Source organism: Oncorhynchus nerka, linkage group LG3 (assembly GCF_034236695.1).
Source record: "Oncorhynchus nerka isolate Pitt River linkage group LG3, Oner_Uvic_2.0, whole genome shotgun sequence".
Classification (NCBI taxonomy): domain Eukaryota; kingdom Metazoa; phylum Chordata; class Actinopteri; order Salmoniformes; family Salmonidae; genus Oncorhynchus; species Oncorhynchus nerka.
The window spans coordinates 8,457,891-8,473,427 of NC_088398.1; the positions used below are offsets into that span (position 1 = coordinate 8,457,891).

Consider the following 15,537-nt stretch of genomic DNA (forward strand, 5'->3'; position numbering starts at 1 on the left):
AGGGAGTTGAAAGTCCATGTTGCCCAGCAACAGCCCCAAAACATCACTGCTCTAGAGGAGATCTACATGGAGGAATGGGCCAAAATACCAGCAACAGTGTGTGAAAACCTTGTGAAGACTTACAGAAAATGTTTGACCTCTGTCATTGCCAACAAAGGGTATATAACAAAGTATTAAGATAAACTTTTGTTATTGACCAAATACTTATTTTCCACCATAATTTGCAAATAAATTCATTAAAAATCCAACAATGTGATTTTCTGGATTTCTTTCTTCTCATTTTGTCTGTCATAGTTGAAGTGTACCTATGATGAAAATTACAGGCCTCTCTCATCTTTTTAAGTGGGAGAACTTGCACAATTGGTGGCTGACTAAATACTTTTTTGCCCCACTTTACCTCCTCTCAGTAAGCTCACTGCCCATCACGTGTCGTGCATTTATCAGAGGACAGCAACACTCAGTCCAGTCTTCTGATGGCTTCGTGAAACAGTCCCATCATCTGACTCCACAATAAAATACTGAAATATAAGTAACAGTTAGCTAATTGTCACGACCTCCGCCGAAGTTGGTGCCTCTCCTTGTTCGGGCGGCGTTCGGTGGTCGACGTCACCGGCTTTCTAGCCACCACCGATCTACGTTTCTTTTTCCATTTGTTTTGTCTTGATTGTACACACCTGGTTTCCATTACGTTATAATTTATTCCCTATTTAACCCTCTGGTTCCCACATGGTTTTGTGCATGTTTGTTCTTTGTTAAGTGGTTGCTCTTTTGTGTCAAGCTGGAATATTTTTCCTGTATGGAATTAGTTTGTGATTTATTCGAGTAAAGTACGTTTTTACTCAGTTCTGTGTCCTGCGCCTGACTCTGTCCTAGACATCTGACACTAATTGACAATGTCAGGTGGTCTGTAGCTCTATTTGGCATATTCTTTAACAAATATTTAATGTTTATTTGCAAGATTTAGCTATCTTGTAAAGAAGCTAACTAAAAGTAGTCTACCTTTTCCTGTTTACAAAAATGTGCTCAAATCCTGAAACAACCTTATCTAGCTAGCCTACAGTTTATTATATGATTATGGCTTCGTAAACTTATTTTAATGAAATTTTAAAAATGTATGAACCTTGCTCTTTGCCACTCTAACCTCGGCAACAATCAGCAAAAATACTAATACTATCTACCCCTTGCCATTGAGAGTAAACGGTGTCGGACGAGATAGCTATCCATTTTTCTGACCATTCAGCAGCATCATTAATATTTATGTAAATGTCAATGCAAAACAGCTAAAACAAATGAAAAGGCAGCTAGTTAGCTGTCATTTCAGAGTTTGCTGTGAATGTGTTAGGTTTTCTCAGCTGTTGTTTGCTAAAATCGACATTACCTTCTGGGATAGGGATAGAAACCTCAAGGTTTTTTGACTTCACTGGGTTTATATATAGAACCTTCTTTAGTGAACGGTTATTTCATCTTGTCAAATCAAATAAACACTTATTGGTCGCATACAGAGATTTGCAGATGTTATCACAGGTGCAGCGAAATGCTTGTTCCTAGCTCCAACAATGCAGTAATATCTTCCAATACAAATACAAAACAATGTTATGCAGGTGAGTGAGGACCCAAAAGCGGTTTAACAGAGTCTTTTAATGTCCAAACACAGGGAAGACATAAATCCTCTTCTGATGTATCGGTTGACAAAATAGACAACCCGCAGAGAGGGCGACAAATAAATCATAAAGTCCTCTGATCTTTACAGGAGAGTCCCCTTCTAGCAGCAGAGGAGAATAGCAGGGTTAGCGGCAACAGACTGCTGGTCTCTCCGGGTAGGCGCGGGTTGTAGAGGACAGAGGTACCTGATCACACGTAGCATCTGATGAAGAGGCAGATTACGACAGGACGGGACAAGGGTGAAGCAAACGAGAATCTGACAAAGACAGAAGCAGAAACAGAGAGAGAAATAGAGACCTAATCAGAGGGAAAAAAGGGAACAGGTGGGAGAGAGTAAACGAGGTAGTTAGAGGAGATGAGGAACAGCTGGGGGAAGGAAAGGGAGAGAAGGTAACCTAATACGACCAGCAGGGGGAAACGAAGTGAAGAGAAAGAACAGGAACAAGACATAACATGACAATACATGACAAACAATACACAAATAATCAAAAAAGTAAAAAGAAAGAAATATCGCCCAAAGAACCATGTTTGCCAATCCATAAAACGATGCGTAAAACCCCAAATAACCCATTTTTCTAAGATTGCAAAATGCATGTATATTATATAAATTGATAGTTCCGCATTTGATGGATGTTTGTGTGTTATTCATTTAGCTACTTTTCTGGGTTTTCTGGAGCAAGATGTCTGATAACTTATATGAGGATCTTGACATCGTCAAGGAAATGAAAAACTATGACAAGTTTACCCCAACAGAGAACGCACCTGGATCTGCTGGAGAAAGTGACCCTTAACATTGCTGTGACAGGGTAGAGCGGGGAGGGAAAGTCCACCTTTGTTAATGCCTTACTTGGACGGGGATGAAGGGGAAGCAGAAACTGGAGTGACCGAGACCACAATGAAGCCCATTAGATACATCACACAATAACCATCGTGAAAATCTGGGACCTGTTATCGGCAGCCCAAACTTAAAGCAAAAAAGTACCTGAAGGAGGTCAAGTTTAAAACATACGACTTCTTCATCATCATCAGCACGGTGAGGTTCAAAGAGAATGACATCATGCTGGCCAAAGAGATCCAGAAGATGAAAACCTCTCAGAGCACAAGAGGTCTGCCTTAATCCAGTCTCTGCCGGTTTGCTCAATAGTCATGATTGAGAAGAGGAAATATCTTTTCAAAACCGCCTTTGCTGCAGCTGCTGGTGCCTCCACCACAGCAGCCGTACCCATCCCTGGCTTCTCAGTGGGCTGAGAGATTGGTGTTATGCAGGCCTTCTTCCACAAGGCCTTCATAACCTTTGGACTGGGTGAGAAATCTCTCCGGAGACTCTCAGAACGTGTCAACAAGCCAGTGGGTGAACTGAACTCAGCAATGAAGTCTCGCTTCGCTGGGAGAGTTGATGAGAAGGTGGTGGCTAGAATGATGCATACAGCAGTCATGGTGGCAGCCAAGGCTATCGAAGCTGTGTTGACCACTGTTGTTTTTAGTTTTGCCACAATATGGACTGCTTTTGCCACTACACTACACCTTCTGCACGAGGGAATAAAAGAGATGGCGGAGGATGTTAAAGCAGTGCTAATGGCGGCAGGCTTGGAATGACAAAAAATGGTCAGACTGAAAACACCCTGTTCTTCCAGGTGGATGCGGTTACAATGCCTGTACTTTAGATACAGATTTTCACAAGTCAGATGTCCGATTCATGTCTGATCACTTTTGTTACTATGACAATATGAATAGAAAGAAGGAAGGTGTGAGTTTGTTTACGTAGTTCTAGTGTTGTACGTAGAGTTAGCATCATTATTCAAATTAGCATTGTTGTTAGCTATACCATCATTATTAGCATTAGCATCGTAATTAGCTATAGCATTGTTTCTTAGCTATAGTGTTGTTATTAACATTAGTGTTGTTAATAGCTATAGCATCATTATTAGAATTTGCATCATTATCAGCATTAGCAGTGTGTAGTGCAAAACAATGGAGGCCATACATCTGTTAGCATATGTTTGTTAGCATGGTTACTTTTCCATTTAATTTGTCTTTGCCATCTAATTTCCTGCTCTGTACTCTATACCATTGTCACTATTTGATTGTGCTAGAAACTAGTAGGTGGGTGCTTAGGAAATGCCAAATGGTGGAAGAGTACCTCTGTTAGCATGCTTATTTTTAAACATTTTATTAGTCTTTGTGTCATCTAATTTTCAATTATTGAAGTGTTTGATGTGACTTTAAATATTGTAGTAATCTACCCTGTTATCTAAGTTATTGATTGTTTGTGTATTTTTTTAAATATATATTTTTTAAATTTTTAAAGAATTGTAATAAAAAAGACAAACATACAGTAGTGAAGTCAAAGATGCCATTTATTGATTAGATGTTTCTTTGTATTCCAGCATGTAACATAATCAGCCTTCTCTTTCTCTCTCTCTTGCTCTCTATCCCTCTCCTTCTCCTCTCTCTCTCTCTCTCTCTCTCTCTCTCTCTCTCTCTCTCTCTTTACTCTGGTGTGGAGGGTACAGGCTAGTAGTTGGTGATGATCTCGTGGATCCAGGGCAGCAGGGCACAGACCTTGGTGTAGACACCAGGATAGTTGGGCTGGGCACAGCCAACACCCCAGGACACGATGCCATGCAGCTCTCCGTTACATACCAGGGGACCGCCGGAGTCACCCTGAGACAGAAACAGAGGGAGAGAGAAAGATAATGAATTAATATATAAATGAATAAACAAACAAATGAAATGTTCTGTTTGTGAGGTTGCAGGGGTATTCTTCATACCTGACAGGCGTCCTTGCCTCCCTCCAGGTATCCGGCACACACCATGGTATCAGTAATCTGGCCAGGGTAGGACTCGTCACAGGCCTTCTTAGACAGGATGGGGATGTCCACACACTGCAGGTTAAATGGGTTGAACACTGACAGAGGGAGAGACAGAGAGAAGTAGGAGCTACACTCTCAAGTAAATTGACTTGCTGATTTCACATGAACATGTAGACCTACAGTGAGCTACAGTTCAAAGAAAATGTATTTTAGTTGATTACATTCAGCATCCCAATCTCATCCTCATTCCACCCCATCCCATACTACACCACATCTACATAAATACCAGAGTCAGTGTAGATGTTTCCCCATCCAGACACCACACACATGTCCCCGGCCTTGGGGCAGGCTGTGGGCAGGGCGATGGGCTTGACAAACTTGTTGAGAGTGACAGGATGGGCCAGCTTCAACAGCATAATGTCGTGGTCCAGGGTCTGGTAGTCATAGCTCTGGTGCCAGTAGATGGCGTCCACAGACATGTACTGCTCCGTTCCCTCGTGCTCCCAGATGTGGTGGTCACCCAGGATGGCAAGCTGACTCCAAGGACTGGAGAGAGAGGGGGGTTGTGAGAGAGAGGGAAGGAGAGAGAGCAGAAAGAGATTAAGGTAAAGAAGTGGAGAGAGGAATGCAGAGAGAGGGGTTGACAGAATGTGAAGACAGGTGGAAAATTGGAGAAGGGAGAGGAGAAATAAATAGAAACCTTTAGGGAGGCACAGTAAAGGGGAAAGATGGTTGACAATGACCCTGCAGTACTCACTTCATCCAGCAGTGGGCGGCAGAGATGATCCACTGGTCGTTAATGAGGGAGCCACCACAGAAGTGGTAGCCGATGTTAAGAGAGGCTTGCCAGGGCTGGGAGTGAGCCTCACACTCATAACCCCCCACGATCCTGTCATCCATAGGAGCTGCCGCTGAGGGAGGGAAGGAGTGGAAGGGAGAGGGAGGGTCAGAAGAGAAAGAGTAGCATGGAGAAGGGAGTAGTATTCAGAAAGCATGACAGGAGGAAGGTGACAGATGCAGAGGTTAGAGATAATGTTATATTATACAAGATGGGCAAAAGGAGAGCATTAAGCTGATGTCCACATTGTCTGTAAAAGATGTGTGTTTGTTACCTGCAGCCCCCAGGAGTGTGAGTACAATCAGGCCAATCATCGTGCTGCTGAGACAAGTCTTCATTCACCAGACTGGACATGTGCACTCTGCGATTCTCTACATTTATACCTTTATCTCAACTGATATCCCTCCACCCTGCCCTGCCCCCTTTCCAAGTCTCTCGTGCCTGATGCCCCACCTCACCTCAAACTCTCCTGCCCCATCATCTTATCACAAACTCCCCTTCCATTGTACCAGGTACTCAGAGCATGTATATTGAAACAGTGTTGAACAGCTGTTGGCCAGATTGTCAGAGTGGTAGGACCATTGAGACCTCTTGCAACACCTCAAAGAAGCGGTGGGGGGGGGGGGGGGGGAGTTGTACTTTTCAGGCACTAGTTCTAACATCACAGGTGGCCATTTCTCTCACAGCTCCTGGCCTATATTCAAGGGCATACTAAGTGTACTAAAGAATAGTTGCAGAGATAAGGAAGGCTCTATGAGTAAAATTTGAATAGAACCAGACAGAATGATGATTTGCACATTTAAAATGTTATACAATCAGTACATTCAACAGAATAATTGGTTGTTCTGTAAGATACAACATTGGAAAGCGAATAGACCTTGTGGGATGAGCACGGGCTGTTAAGTAGCCGTGGTCCTTTTGATACTGCATATGGCCAGCCATGGGTACATGTCCTTGTGTGCCACATGCCACTTCTAAAGGCTAAATGTCTGTCATATTCAGTTTGCCAGCTACTGGTTTATCATCAGCTAGGTGTACACTCCCCTACGTATTTATTTGAGCAGTGAAGATAAAACCTTTAATTTGGCTCTAGACTCGAACATTTTGGATTTGAGAACAAATGTTTTATACACTACAAAATTATGTGGACACCCCTTCAAATTAGTGGATTTGGCAATTTCAGCCACACCCGTTGCTGGCAGGTGTATAAAATCTAGCACACCGCCATGCAATCTCCATAGACAAACATTGGCAGTAGAATTGCCCGTACTGAAGAACTCAGTGACTTTTAACGTGGCACCGTCACAGGATGCCACCTTTCCAACAAGTCAGTTCATTACATTTCTGCCCTGCTAGAGCTGCCCCGGTCAACTGTAAGTGCTGTTATTGTGAAGTGGAAACGTCTTTGAGCAAAAATGGCTCAGCTGCAAAATGGCAGGACACAAAAGCCGGTGTCCACATACTTTTGGTCATGTAGTGTATGAGGCAACAGTACAGACTTTCACCTTTTATTTTAACGTGCTTTCATACATCTCTGTTTTACCATTTAGAAATGAATGCACTTTTTGTAACTAGTCCCCTCATCACTTATAGTGTATTTAATTTAGTCAAAAGTTTCGTATTTGGTCCCATATTCCTAGCACACAATGACTACATCAAGCTTGTGACTCCACAAACTTGTTGGATGCATTTCCAGTTTGTTTTGGTTGTGTTTTGGATGATGATGTGCAAATGGTAAATATTGTATTGGGTCATTTTGGAGTCACTTCTATTGTAAGTAAGAATATAAAATGTTCCCGAAACACTTCTACATTAACGTGGATGCTACCTTGATTACAGATAATCATGAATAATGATGAGTGGGAAAGTTACAGATGGACAAAGGTCATGCCCCCAAAACATGCTAACCCCTCACCATTAAAAATAACAGGGGAGGTTAGGATTTAGGTATGATATTCATGCATCTGTAACTTTATCACTCATCATTATTCAAGATTCATTCATGATTATCATGGTAACATCCACATGAATGTAGAAGTGTTCAGAAACATATTCTATTCTTATTAACAATAAAAGTGACTCCAAAATGACAATACATTATTTACCATTCATTTCTATTGGGCACATCATAATCCGAAACACAACCGAAAGAAACTGCAAATGCATCCAACAAGTTTGTAGAGTCACAAGCTTGATTTAGCAGAGGTGTAAAAAGTATTCCATTGTCATTCTTGAGTAAAAGTACAAAGTAAAAGTAAACGCTATACATGAAATTCCTTATATTAAGCCAATCAGATGGCCCACTACAACACTCTTAATGCTTATGACACTTTCAAATGGGAGGAATAGATACATAAAAAGTACTTTCATATCTAAATGATAAAACAGATATGTATGAAAGCACATTCAAATGTAAGGTGACATTCTGTACTGTCGGCTTATATCAAATATTTGATCCTAAATCCAAAATGCTGGAGTATAGAGCCAAATGAATAGTTTTAGCTTCACTATCCAAATAAATACGTAGGGGAGTGTATGTTGAGAAGTGTATGCAGGTGCGTTAAATAAAATATTGTGGCCCTTGTATGCTTGTATGTTTAGGGAAAGGGCAGAGTAAGGGGAGGGAGAGGTGATTGGGGTGGTCAGCAGGGTAGAGTGAACGTTGTGAGCATATGGGAGGGCAGTGCAGGTAGGGTTTGAGGGGTGGGGGAGGGCAGATAGGGTGTGCTGGGTAGGGGAGGGCAGATAGAGTGTCAGGGGTAGGGGAGGGCAGATAGAGTGTGAGGCGTAGGGGAGGTAAGGTAGGGTGTGAGGGGTGGGGGGAGGGCAGATAGGGTGTGCTGGGTAGGGGAGGTAAGGTAGGGTTTGATGGGGGGGGGGGGCAGATAGGGTGTGTATAAATAATGTCCATGTGAGTGTCCAGGTGTCTTTGATCAGCCAGTGTTCACCGGACAGACAGACACCATGAGACTGCTCGCTCTGATACTGCTGGTTGGAGCTGCTGGTAATTAAACACTCACACACAAACAGTACTTTAATATACTCTACCAATTATATGTCAAAAACTATTCGTAGGGAATATTCATCTAACAATGTCACTTATAACAGCATTCAACCTTTTTACCCAACAGGCTGTTTCTATGTGATGTAGAACAATTCTGATGAATACTATTCAGAGTGCAACAATGTCCTCATCTCTCCCCTCTTGTGACCACTCTCTCTGTGTGTTTCAGCGGCAGTGCCCCGTGAGGATGGTAAGATCATCGGTGGCCAGGAGTGTGAACCTCACTCCCGACCCTGGATGGCCTCTCTCAATTATGGGTACCACTTCTGCGGAGCCGTGCTCATCAACAAGCAGTGGGTGCTCTCTGTCGCTCACTGCTGGTACAAGTGAGTAAGGGTGGAGGGCAGGGGAGGGAAAGGGGAATCCTAGTCAGTTGTACAACTGAATGCATTCAACTGAAATGTATCTTCCGCATTTAACCCAACCCCTCTGAATCAGAGAGTTGCGGGAGGCTGCCTTAATCGACATCCACGTCTTCGGCATCCCTGGGGAACAGTGGGTTAACTGCCTTACTCAGGGGCAGAACAACAGATTTTGTGCCAAAATGGACCAAAAGGAGGGCTATTCTTTGTCTTCTGCAGTGTGACACTTTGAATCTTATCAAACTGACATGAGGTTTCTCTGTAATCATAATTGTATCACCCTGTCTTTCCTTTTGTCCTCTCCTTCCTCTGCCTTTCCTCTCCTTCCTCTGCCTCTCCTCTCCTTCCTCTGCCTCTCCTCTCCTTCGTCCTCCTCTCTCAGCCCCTACGCAATGCAGATCATGCTTGGAGAGCACAACCTGCGTGTGTTTGAGGGAACTGAACAGCTCATGAAGACTCAAAACATAATCTGGCATCCCAGGCAAGCTACACCCCACACTTACATATCCCTTTAGGAACGTCATTTTATAACAACTGAACCCAGGCTGAATGGGCTTTTATCACATGCAATACAAATCCCTTGGCCTCTCTCTCTTCTCTCTGTAGCTATGACTACCAGACGCTGGACTATGACATGATGCTGATCAAGCTGTTCCACCCTGTGGAGATCACTGATTATGTGAAGCCCATCCCGTTGCCCACAGGCTGCCCATACGCAGGCCTCCCGTGCTCTGTCTCTGGCTGGGGCAACATCGCCACTGGAGAGGAGGGTGAGACGGACCAAATACCCCTGCATTTTACCTTTACAAAACTGTAACCACAGAAATTACAACCAAACACACGATACGAAACCAACTTTACCAACATTAATTATACCCTCAGAGCCTTTATCCACACACATTCTAACAACACACACCTCACCCAGAGAAGAGGTATGACGATGGAAAAATGATATTAAATGACTAAATCTCCCTGTCTTTTGCTTCCTTCTCAGTAAACATGCCCGCCCATCTGCAGTGTCTGGATGTGCCCATACTGGAGGATGAGAAGTGTGAGATGGCCTACCCTGGCATGCTCACCCGCAGGATGGTGTGTGCCGGATACATGGACGGAGGCAGAGATGTATGCAACGTACGTACAGTATATGACACATTTTTGATGAGCCCTTTTGCTATCTTTGTTGTGCAGTCATTTAGGAAACACAGTGGGACATATTAGGATCAACCTGAGTTGATTTCTTACCCCTCTCTCTCTCTCTCTCTCTCGTCGGAGTGCATGCTGGGAGTGAGTCGTCAAGCAGGAGTGATTGTGAGAGCGAATGGAATTTATTTTCACTCTATCGGGTTTTGATATGTGTATATATATATATTGATTAGTTTAGTTGTTTTAAGGGTATCTTGTTTAACTATCACTAAGCACGTATAGGGGTGGTGGGATCTTTGAGGTTGGTTTTTCGCGAGGGCACAACCAGCGGGTGGGGCTGGTTGCAATGGCCACTCGCGGAAGTGTAGAGTTTGAAAAACTTAGTCGGAGGCATGGAGTAAAGATTCCTGCTGCGGCCGGGTGTTCAGTGGAAGAATGTAGCTTGGCTGTGGGTGCTATCATTGGGTATGATAGCATCAAATCAGCCTCAAAGATGAATAGCGCTGTAGTGATATTCTTAGATTCAATTGAAAAGGTGAATAAGATAGTTGAGAGGGGTGTTGTGTTGCGGGAGACACAGACGCCGGTATTTCCGCTTATGAATCCGGCGAAGAAAGTTATGCTTTCTAACGTGCCACCATTTGTTAGAGATTAAGTGTTAGAGCGAGAGTTATCTCGCCATGGTCAAATAGTATCTACAATAAAGAAGGTTCTTTTTGGATGCAAATCTCCGTTGTTGAAACATGTCGTGTCTCATAGGAGACAAGTGCATATGATTTTAAAAAAGGATGGAGATGAACTGAATTTAGCGTTCAGCTTTAAGATTGATGGATTTGATTATGTCTTCTATGCATCTACTGAATCAATGAAATGCTTTGGCTGTGGAAGAGAGGGGCATTTGGTGCGTAGTTGTCCCGAGAATGAGCGCGCTGAGCCTGGTAGTAGCTCTACTGCGGGTGCAACTAACGCACCACCGCGAAGGGATGAACATACTAAGGGTGCAGGGGAAGAGAGAAGGTGGGCAGATGTGGTTGGAAAAGTAGGAGAGGAAGGCATTGTGGTAGATCAGAACAAAGAGGGAGGGGAAACAGTAGGTGAGATTGCGACTGCCGTCGCTGAGGTGGTGCTGGAAAATGAAATTGGAAGTCAAGAGGAGATTGAAATAACGGAAAAGGAAGCGGATGTTTTCAAAATACCGAGGAGTAAAAGGAAGAATGTAAGGGGTGGTGAAGGGTCTAATTCTAAGAGAAAGGTAGAGTTTGATAAATCAATTGAAGATGAACAAGGTGTAGAGATGGTGGAGTATTCTTCTGGGGAGGATAGCGAGAGTGAGTCATCTGACGCGTCACAACAATATAGTGAGATAAATGGGGTGGAAGGGAGGTATGGGATCGAGAGGATACGTCAATTTCTGAAATTGACAAAAGGGAAGAAATATATGCAGGATTACAATGTAACTGATTTTTTCCCTGAATGTGAATTGTTTATTGAATCAGCAAAGTTTCTGATGTCAAAAATTACAGGGGGAAGTTTGAAAAGCCCTGAAATTGCTAGACTCAAGAAAGTGGTCACGAGAGTGATAAGTGATGTAAATTCTAAAGAAAATGAAAGAGTTCAGTTGCAGTTTTAACTCTGTAAAGAGATGTGGTGGCTGTATCTTCCTCTGTATTTTTGTTCCATCTATGAGCAGTTTTAAGATTTCTTCTTTAAACGTAAATGGGGCAAGAGATGTTAAAAAAGAGCCATGGTGTATGAGTTAATTAGGGGAAAGGGAAGTGACATCATTTTTCTACAAGAAACGCATAGTAATTTGGAAAATGAAGTTATGTGGCAACAGGAGTGGGGGGGGACAGTGGTGTGTAGTCATAAAAACTCAAAAAGTGGGGGTGTGGTTATCTTGTTCTCAAAAGGGTTTTTGCCTTTGTCATATGAGGTTGAAGAGGTAGTTGAGGGGAGGTTATTAAAAGTTAGAGCAAGGTATGAAAACATCACTATGTGTCTGATAAATGTATATGCCCCAGTGGTGACAGTTGAGAGGGTATGTTTTTTAGAGACATTATCAAATACCATTGAGAAATGTAACAAAGAAGATTATTTATTTATTGCTGGGGATTTTAACTGCACAGTTAGTGATTTAGATAGAAATCACCAAGAACCTCATATACCCTCAAGGATGTTTTTAAAACCCCTAATTGTAACAAATGAATTGTGTGATATTTGGCGGAGTCAACATGGAGGAACAAGGCAGTACACCTGGGCGCATGTGAGAGAGAACATCATCTCTATGGTCAGGTTAGATAGGTTTTATGTTTTTGAGCATCAATCTCAGGTCTGTAAATCAAGTGTGATAACCCCAGTGGGGTTTTCTGATCATTGTTTAATAACAGAGGTGGTGTTCATTAACGATGTAAAACCCAAAAGCGCATACTGGCATTTTAATATAACTTTATTGAGTGATGCTCACTTCAGGAACTGTTTCAGTTTTTTTGGGGAGAGGTGGAGGTCTCAAAAGGCCAGTTTTGTATCCCTTCAACAGTGGTGGGATATAGGGAAAATCCAGATTCAACAATTTTGTAATCAATACACGAGGAATGTCACCAAGGATATCACCAGATCAATGAAAGCCCTAGAGATTGAAATAGTGGAACTCATGACGTTGGTTGAGACCACAGGAGATCGAGGCCATACTCAGGCCCTCAAGAGGAGAAAAGCTGCATTGGCAGACCTGCTGGGTATCAGAGCACAGGGGGCACTGGTGAGAAGTAAGTTTCAGGGAATATCTGAAATGGATGCCTCATCCAAATTTTTCTTTGGTTTAGAGAAAAAGAATGGACAAAGAAAAATTATTCATTGTCTCAAATCAGCTGTTGGACAAGAGCTCACTAGCCCTAGTGAAATTAGAAAGAGGGCAGTAGAGTTCTATGATGAGCTCTACAAGTGTGAGTACAAAGAGGACAAAACAGTGACACAGCAGTTCTTTGATGGGCTCCCAAAGGTGGCTGCAGAAGCTCAGGTTGAGCTTGAGCAACCATTGTCTTTGCAGGATTTATACACTGCATTAAAAGGCATGGAAAATGGAAGGGCACCAGACATTGATGGGCTTCCCGTTGACTTTTTTAAGTCTTTTTGGGCTATGTTGGGAGAGGATTGGTTAGAAGTAGCTAATGATAGTTTAACCGGAGGGTTACTACCAATAAGCTGCAGAAGGGCTGTCCTCACCCTACTGCCCAAAAAGGGTTACCCGAGGGAGGTGAAGAACTGGAGGCCGGTGGCTTTATTGTGCACTGATTATAAGATATTGTCAAAGGCTTTGTCCAACAGGCTGAGGGAGGTGATGGGGCAAATCATACATACGGATCAGTCCTACTGTGTTCCTGGCAGGCAGATAGGGGATAACATTTCTCTGATTCGTGATTTTTTGGACGTCTCTAGGGCTATTGGGTTGGATGCTGGTCTAATTTCAATTGATCAGGAAAAGGCATTTGACCGAGTTGAACATCAATATTTATGGCACACGTTTGAGGCGTTTGGGTTCAGCTCTGGTTTTATTGCCATGATAAAGGTGATATATGGTGACATTGAACGTGTATTGAAAGTTAACTGTGGTTTGAGTGCTCCTTTTAAAGTGTGTAGAGGTATTAGGCAGGGATGTTCTATGTCAGGAATGTTATATGCCATTGCTATAGAGCCACTACTAAATAGCATTAGAAGTCGCATTGCAGGGGTGTGCCTTTCAGAGGATATTCCTCCTATTCGTCTCTCAGCCTATGCTGATGATGTATTGTGCTAGTGAAAAATCAAGCGGAGGTGGATAGCTTGAGTCTAATGGTTGATCGTTTTAGGGGAATATCCTCTGCAAAGGTAAATTGGGAAAAGAGTTGTGCTTTACAGATTGGAGAATGGTCTGGAGGGCTCATGGCTTTGCCAGGGGGGCTAGAATGGTGTAAGGGAGGTTTTAAGTATCTTGGAGTGTACCTAGGAGATGAGGAGATTATGGAAAAAAATTGGAGTGGGGTGGTTGAAATGGTGGCAGGGAGGATGAGGAGATGGCGTTGGTTATTATCTCGTATGTCATATAGGGGGCGCACTATTATAGTTAACAATGTGATTGCCTCTGCACTGTGGCATCGGTTGTCAGTTTTAGAACCACCATCTGGCCTTCTGGCTAAGATACAGGCAATTATTGTGGATTTCTTTTGGGATAAATATCACTGGGTTCCACAAAGTGTTTTTGTATTTGTCAGAAGAGGAGGGGGGACAAGGTCTTGTACATCTTGCTAGTAGGGCTGCTGCTTTCCGGTTTCAGTTTATTCAAAGGTTGCTTTATGGACCGGAAAATGTGGTGTGGAGAGGGGTGGCAGGTCTTATATTACAGCGGGTTGGAGGATTAGGTTTAAAGAAGGCTTTATTTCTGGTTGATAGTAGCCAGATTTCTAGGGAGGGAGTACCTCCGTTTTACAGAGGACTTCTCAGAGTGTGGAGCATAATGAAGGTGTCCAGACGAACTTCAGCGGAGTCAGTGCATTGGCTGTTGGAGGAACCTCTGGTGTATGGGTCAAGACTGGATTGTACAACTGTAGCTGTTCCACATTTCTCCAAGATTCTGGTGAAGGGGAAAATCATCACCTTAAAACAGTTAATGGCCATGGCTGGGCCCGCCTTAATGGATGGAAGACGGGTGGCAGAACATTTGGGGATGAGGTCGGAAAGGATTGTCGGACAAATGCTGGGGAGCTGTAGGAAGGCTCTGTCAGCGGAAGAATGGGGTATGCTTAGTAGCCACAAGAAGAAGGTACAAGATGAAGACGTCTCATTTCCAAGACTAGGGATTACACCAAATATCCCAGAGTCAGAAAGAAAGGCGTTATTGCTGGATTTGAGAGGGTTGGAGGAGGTGGGTTTGGATGAGGTGAATGGGAAGGACTTGACGTGTCAAGGTGTTGAATAAAGATAAATAGAAAAATAGAAAAGACACTCCATGGAGGGTAAAATTGGGCATTGATGACAAGGTAAAGCCAGCATGGAGAGCACTGTACAAGCCACCGTTACAAAAGGGTACTGGTGATATGCAATGGAGGGTTTTACATGGCATCATTGCAGTTAATGCTTTTGTATCTGTTATTAACTCAGATGTTAGAGATGGATGTCCTTTTTGTAATATAAGAGAAACCATTTTTCACTGTTTTATGGAGTGTGAGAGGATAAAACCTCTATTGGAAATGCTGGAATCTTTGTTTAAAGCTGTAGGGGAGTTTTTCAATAACACTGTTTTTATTTTGGGGTTTCAATATAGTAAACAACAGAAAAGAAAATGTTAAATTTTATTTTGGGACAAGCTAAGATGTCAATTTTTCTGAGTAGGAAACATAAGATAGAAACGGGATATGGGCAGGATGTAAGATGTGTTTTTAAAGGATTAGTGAAAGCAAGAATAAAAGTAGATTTTGAGTTATTTTCAGCTGTAAAAGATCTCCTATTATTTGAGGAGAAGTGGGCCTACGAAGGAGCGCTTTGTTTTGTAGAGGAGGGGAAATTATTTTTTGCTGATGAAACAAGTTGAATGTATATGTTATGTATTTATTTTTGTTTAGGAATTACATTTGTTGTTTCATTTCTGAAAAGGCAGTGTGTCATTATTTATGTGAACACTTGAGT

At 42.7% G+C, this 15,537-nt stretch overlaps 2 protein-coding genes across 2 annotated transcripts in view; one reads left to right on the forward strand and one right to left on the reverse strand.

The window, feature by feature from the left end:
- Window positions 1-4,001: 4,001 nt before the first annotated feature.
- LOC115101767 (trypsin-2-like) lies at window positions 4,002-5,698 on the reverse strand. Its single transcript, XM_029621236.2, has 5 exons — window positions 5,588-5,698; window positions 5,233-5,386; window positions 4,762-5,021; window positions 4,434-4,570; window positions 4,002-4,326 (listed from the first exon to the last, which is right to left on the reverse strand). The coding sequence occupies exons 1-5, from the start codon at window positions 5,649-5,651 to the stop codon at window positions 4,177-4,179; spliced, it is 765 nt and encodes a 254-aa protein (XP_029477096.1). The 5' UTR covers window positions 5,652-5,698; the 3' UTR covers window positions 4,002-4,176.
- Window positions 5,699-8,208: 2,510 nt separating this feature from the next.
- The window catches only part of LOC115101804 (trypsin-like), a 7,788-nt gene continuing 459 nt past the window's right edge, over window positions 8,209-15,537 (forward strand). The window contains exons 1-5 of the mRNA XM_065007973.1: window positions 8,209-8,317; window positions 8,547-8,703; window positions 9,122-9,220; window positions 9,346-9,509; window positions 9,734-9,870. Of these exons, the coding sequence (XP_064864045.1) occupies window positions 8,278-8,317; window positions 8,547-8,703; window positions 9,122-9,220; window positions 9,346-9,509; window positions 9,734-9,870 (597 nt within the window). The 5' untranslated portion in view covers window positions 8,209-8,277. The remainder of the gene's footprint in view (window positions 8,318-8,546; window positions 8,704-9,121; window positions 9,221-9,345; window positions 9,510-9,733; window positions 9,871-15,537) is intronic.

What these genes read in the sequence shown, in the direction of transcription:
- LOC115101767 (XM_029621236.2), bottom strand. Translation starts at nt 5,651, where the DNA reads ATGAAGACTTGTCTCAGCAGCACGATGATTGGCCTGATTGTACTCACA. An exon ending in GCCGCCCACTGCTGGATGAA is followed by an intron (nt 5,022 to 5,232) that starts GTGAGTACTGCA and finishes CTCTCTCTCCAG; the next exon opens with TCCTTGGAGTCAGCTTGCCA. An exon ending in GAGGCAAGGACGCCTGTCAG is followed by an intron (nt 4,327 to 4,433) that starts GTATGAAGAATA and finishes TTTCTGTCTCAG; the next exon opens with GGTGACTCCGGCGGTCCCCT.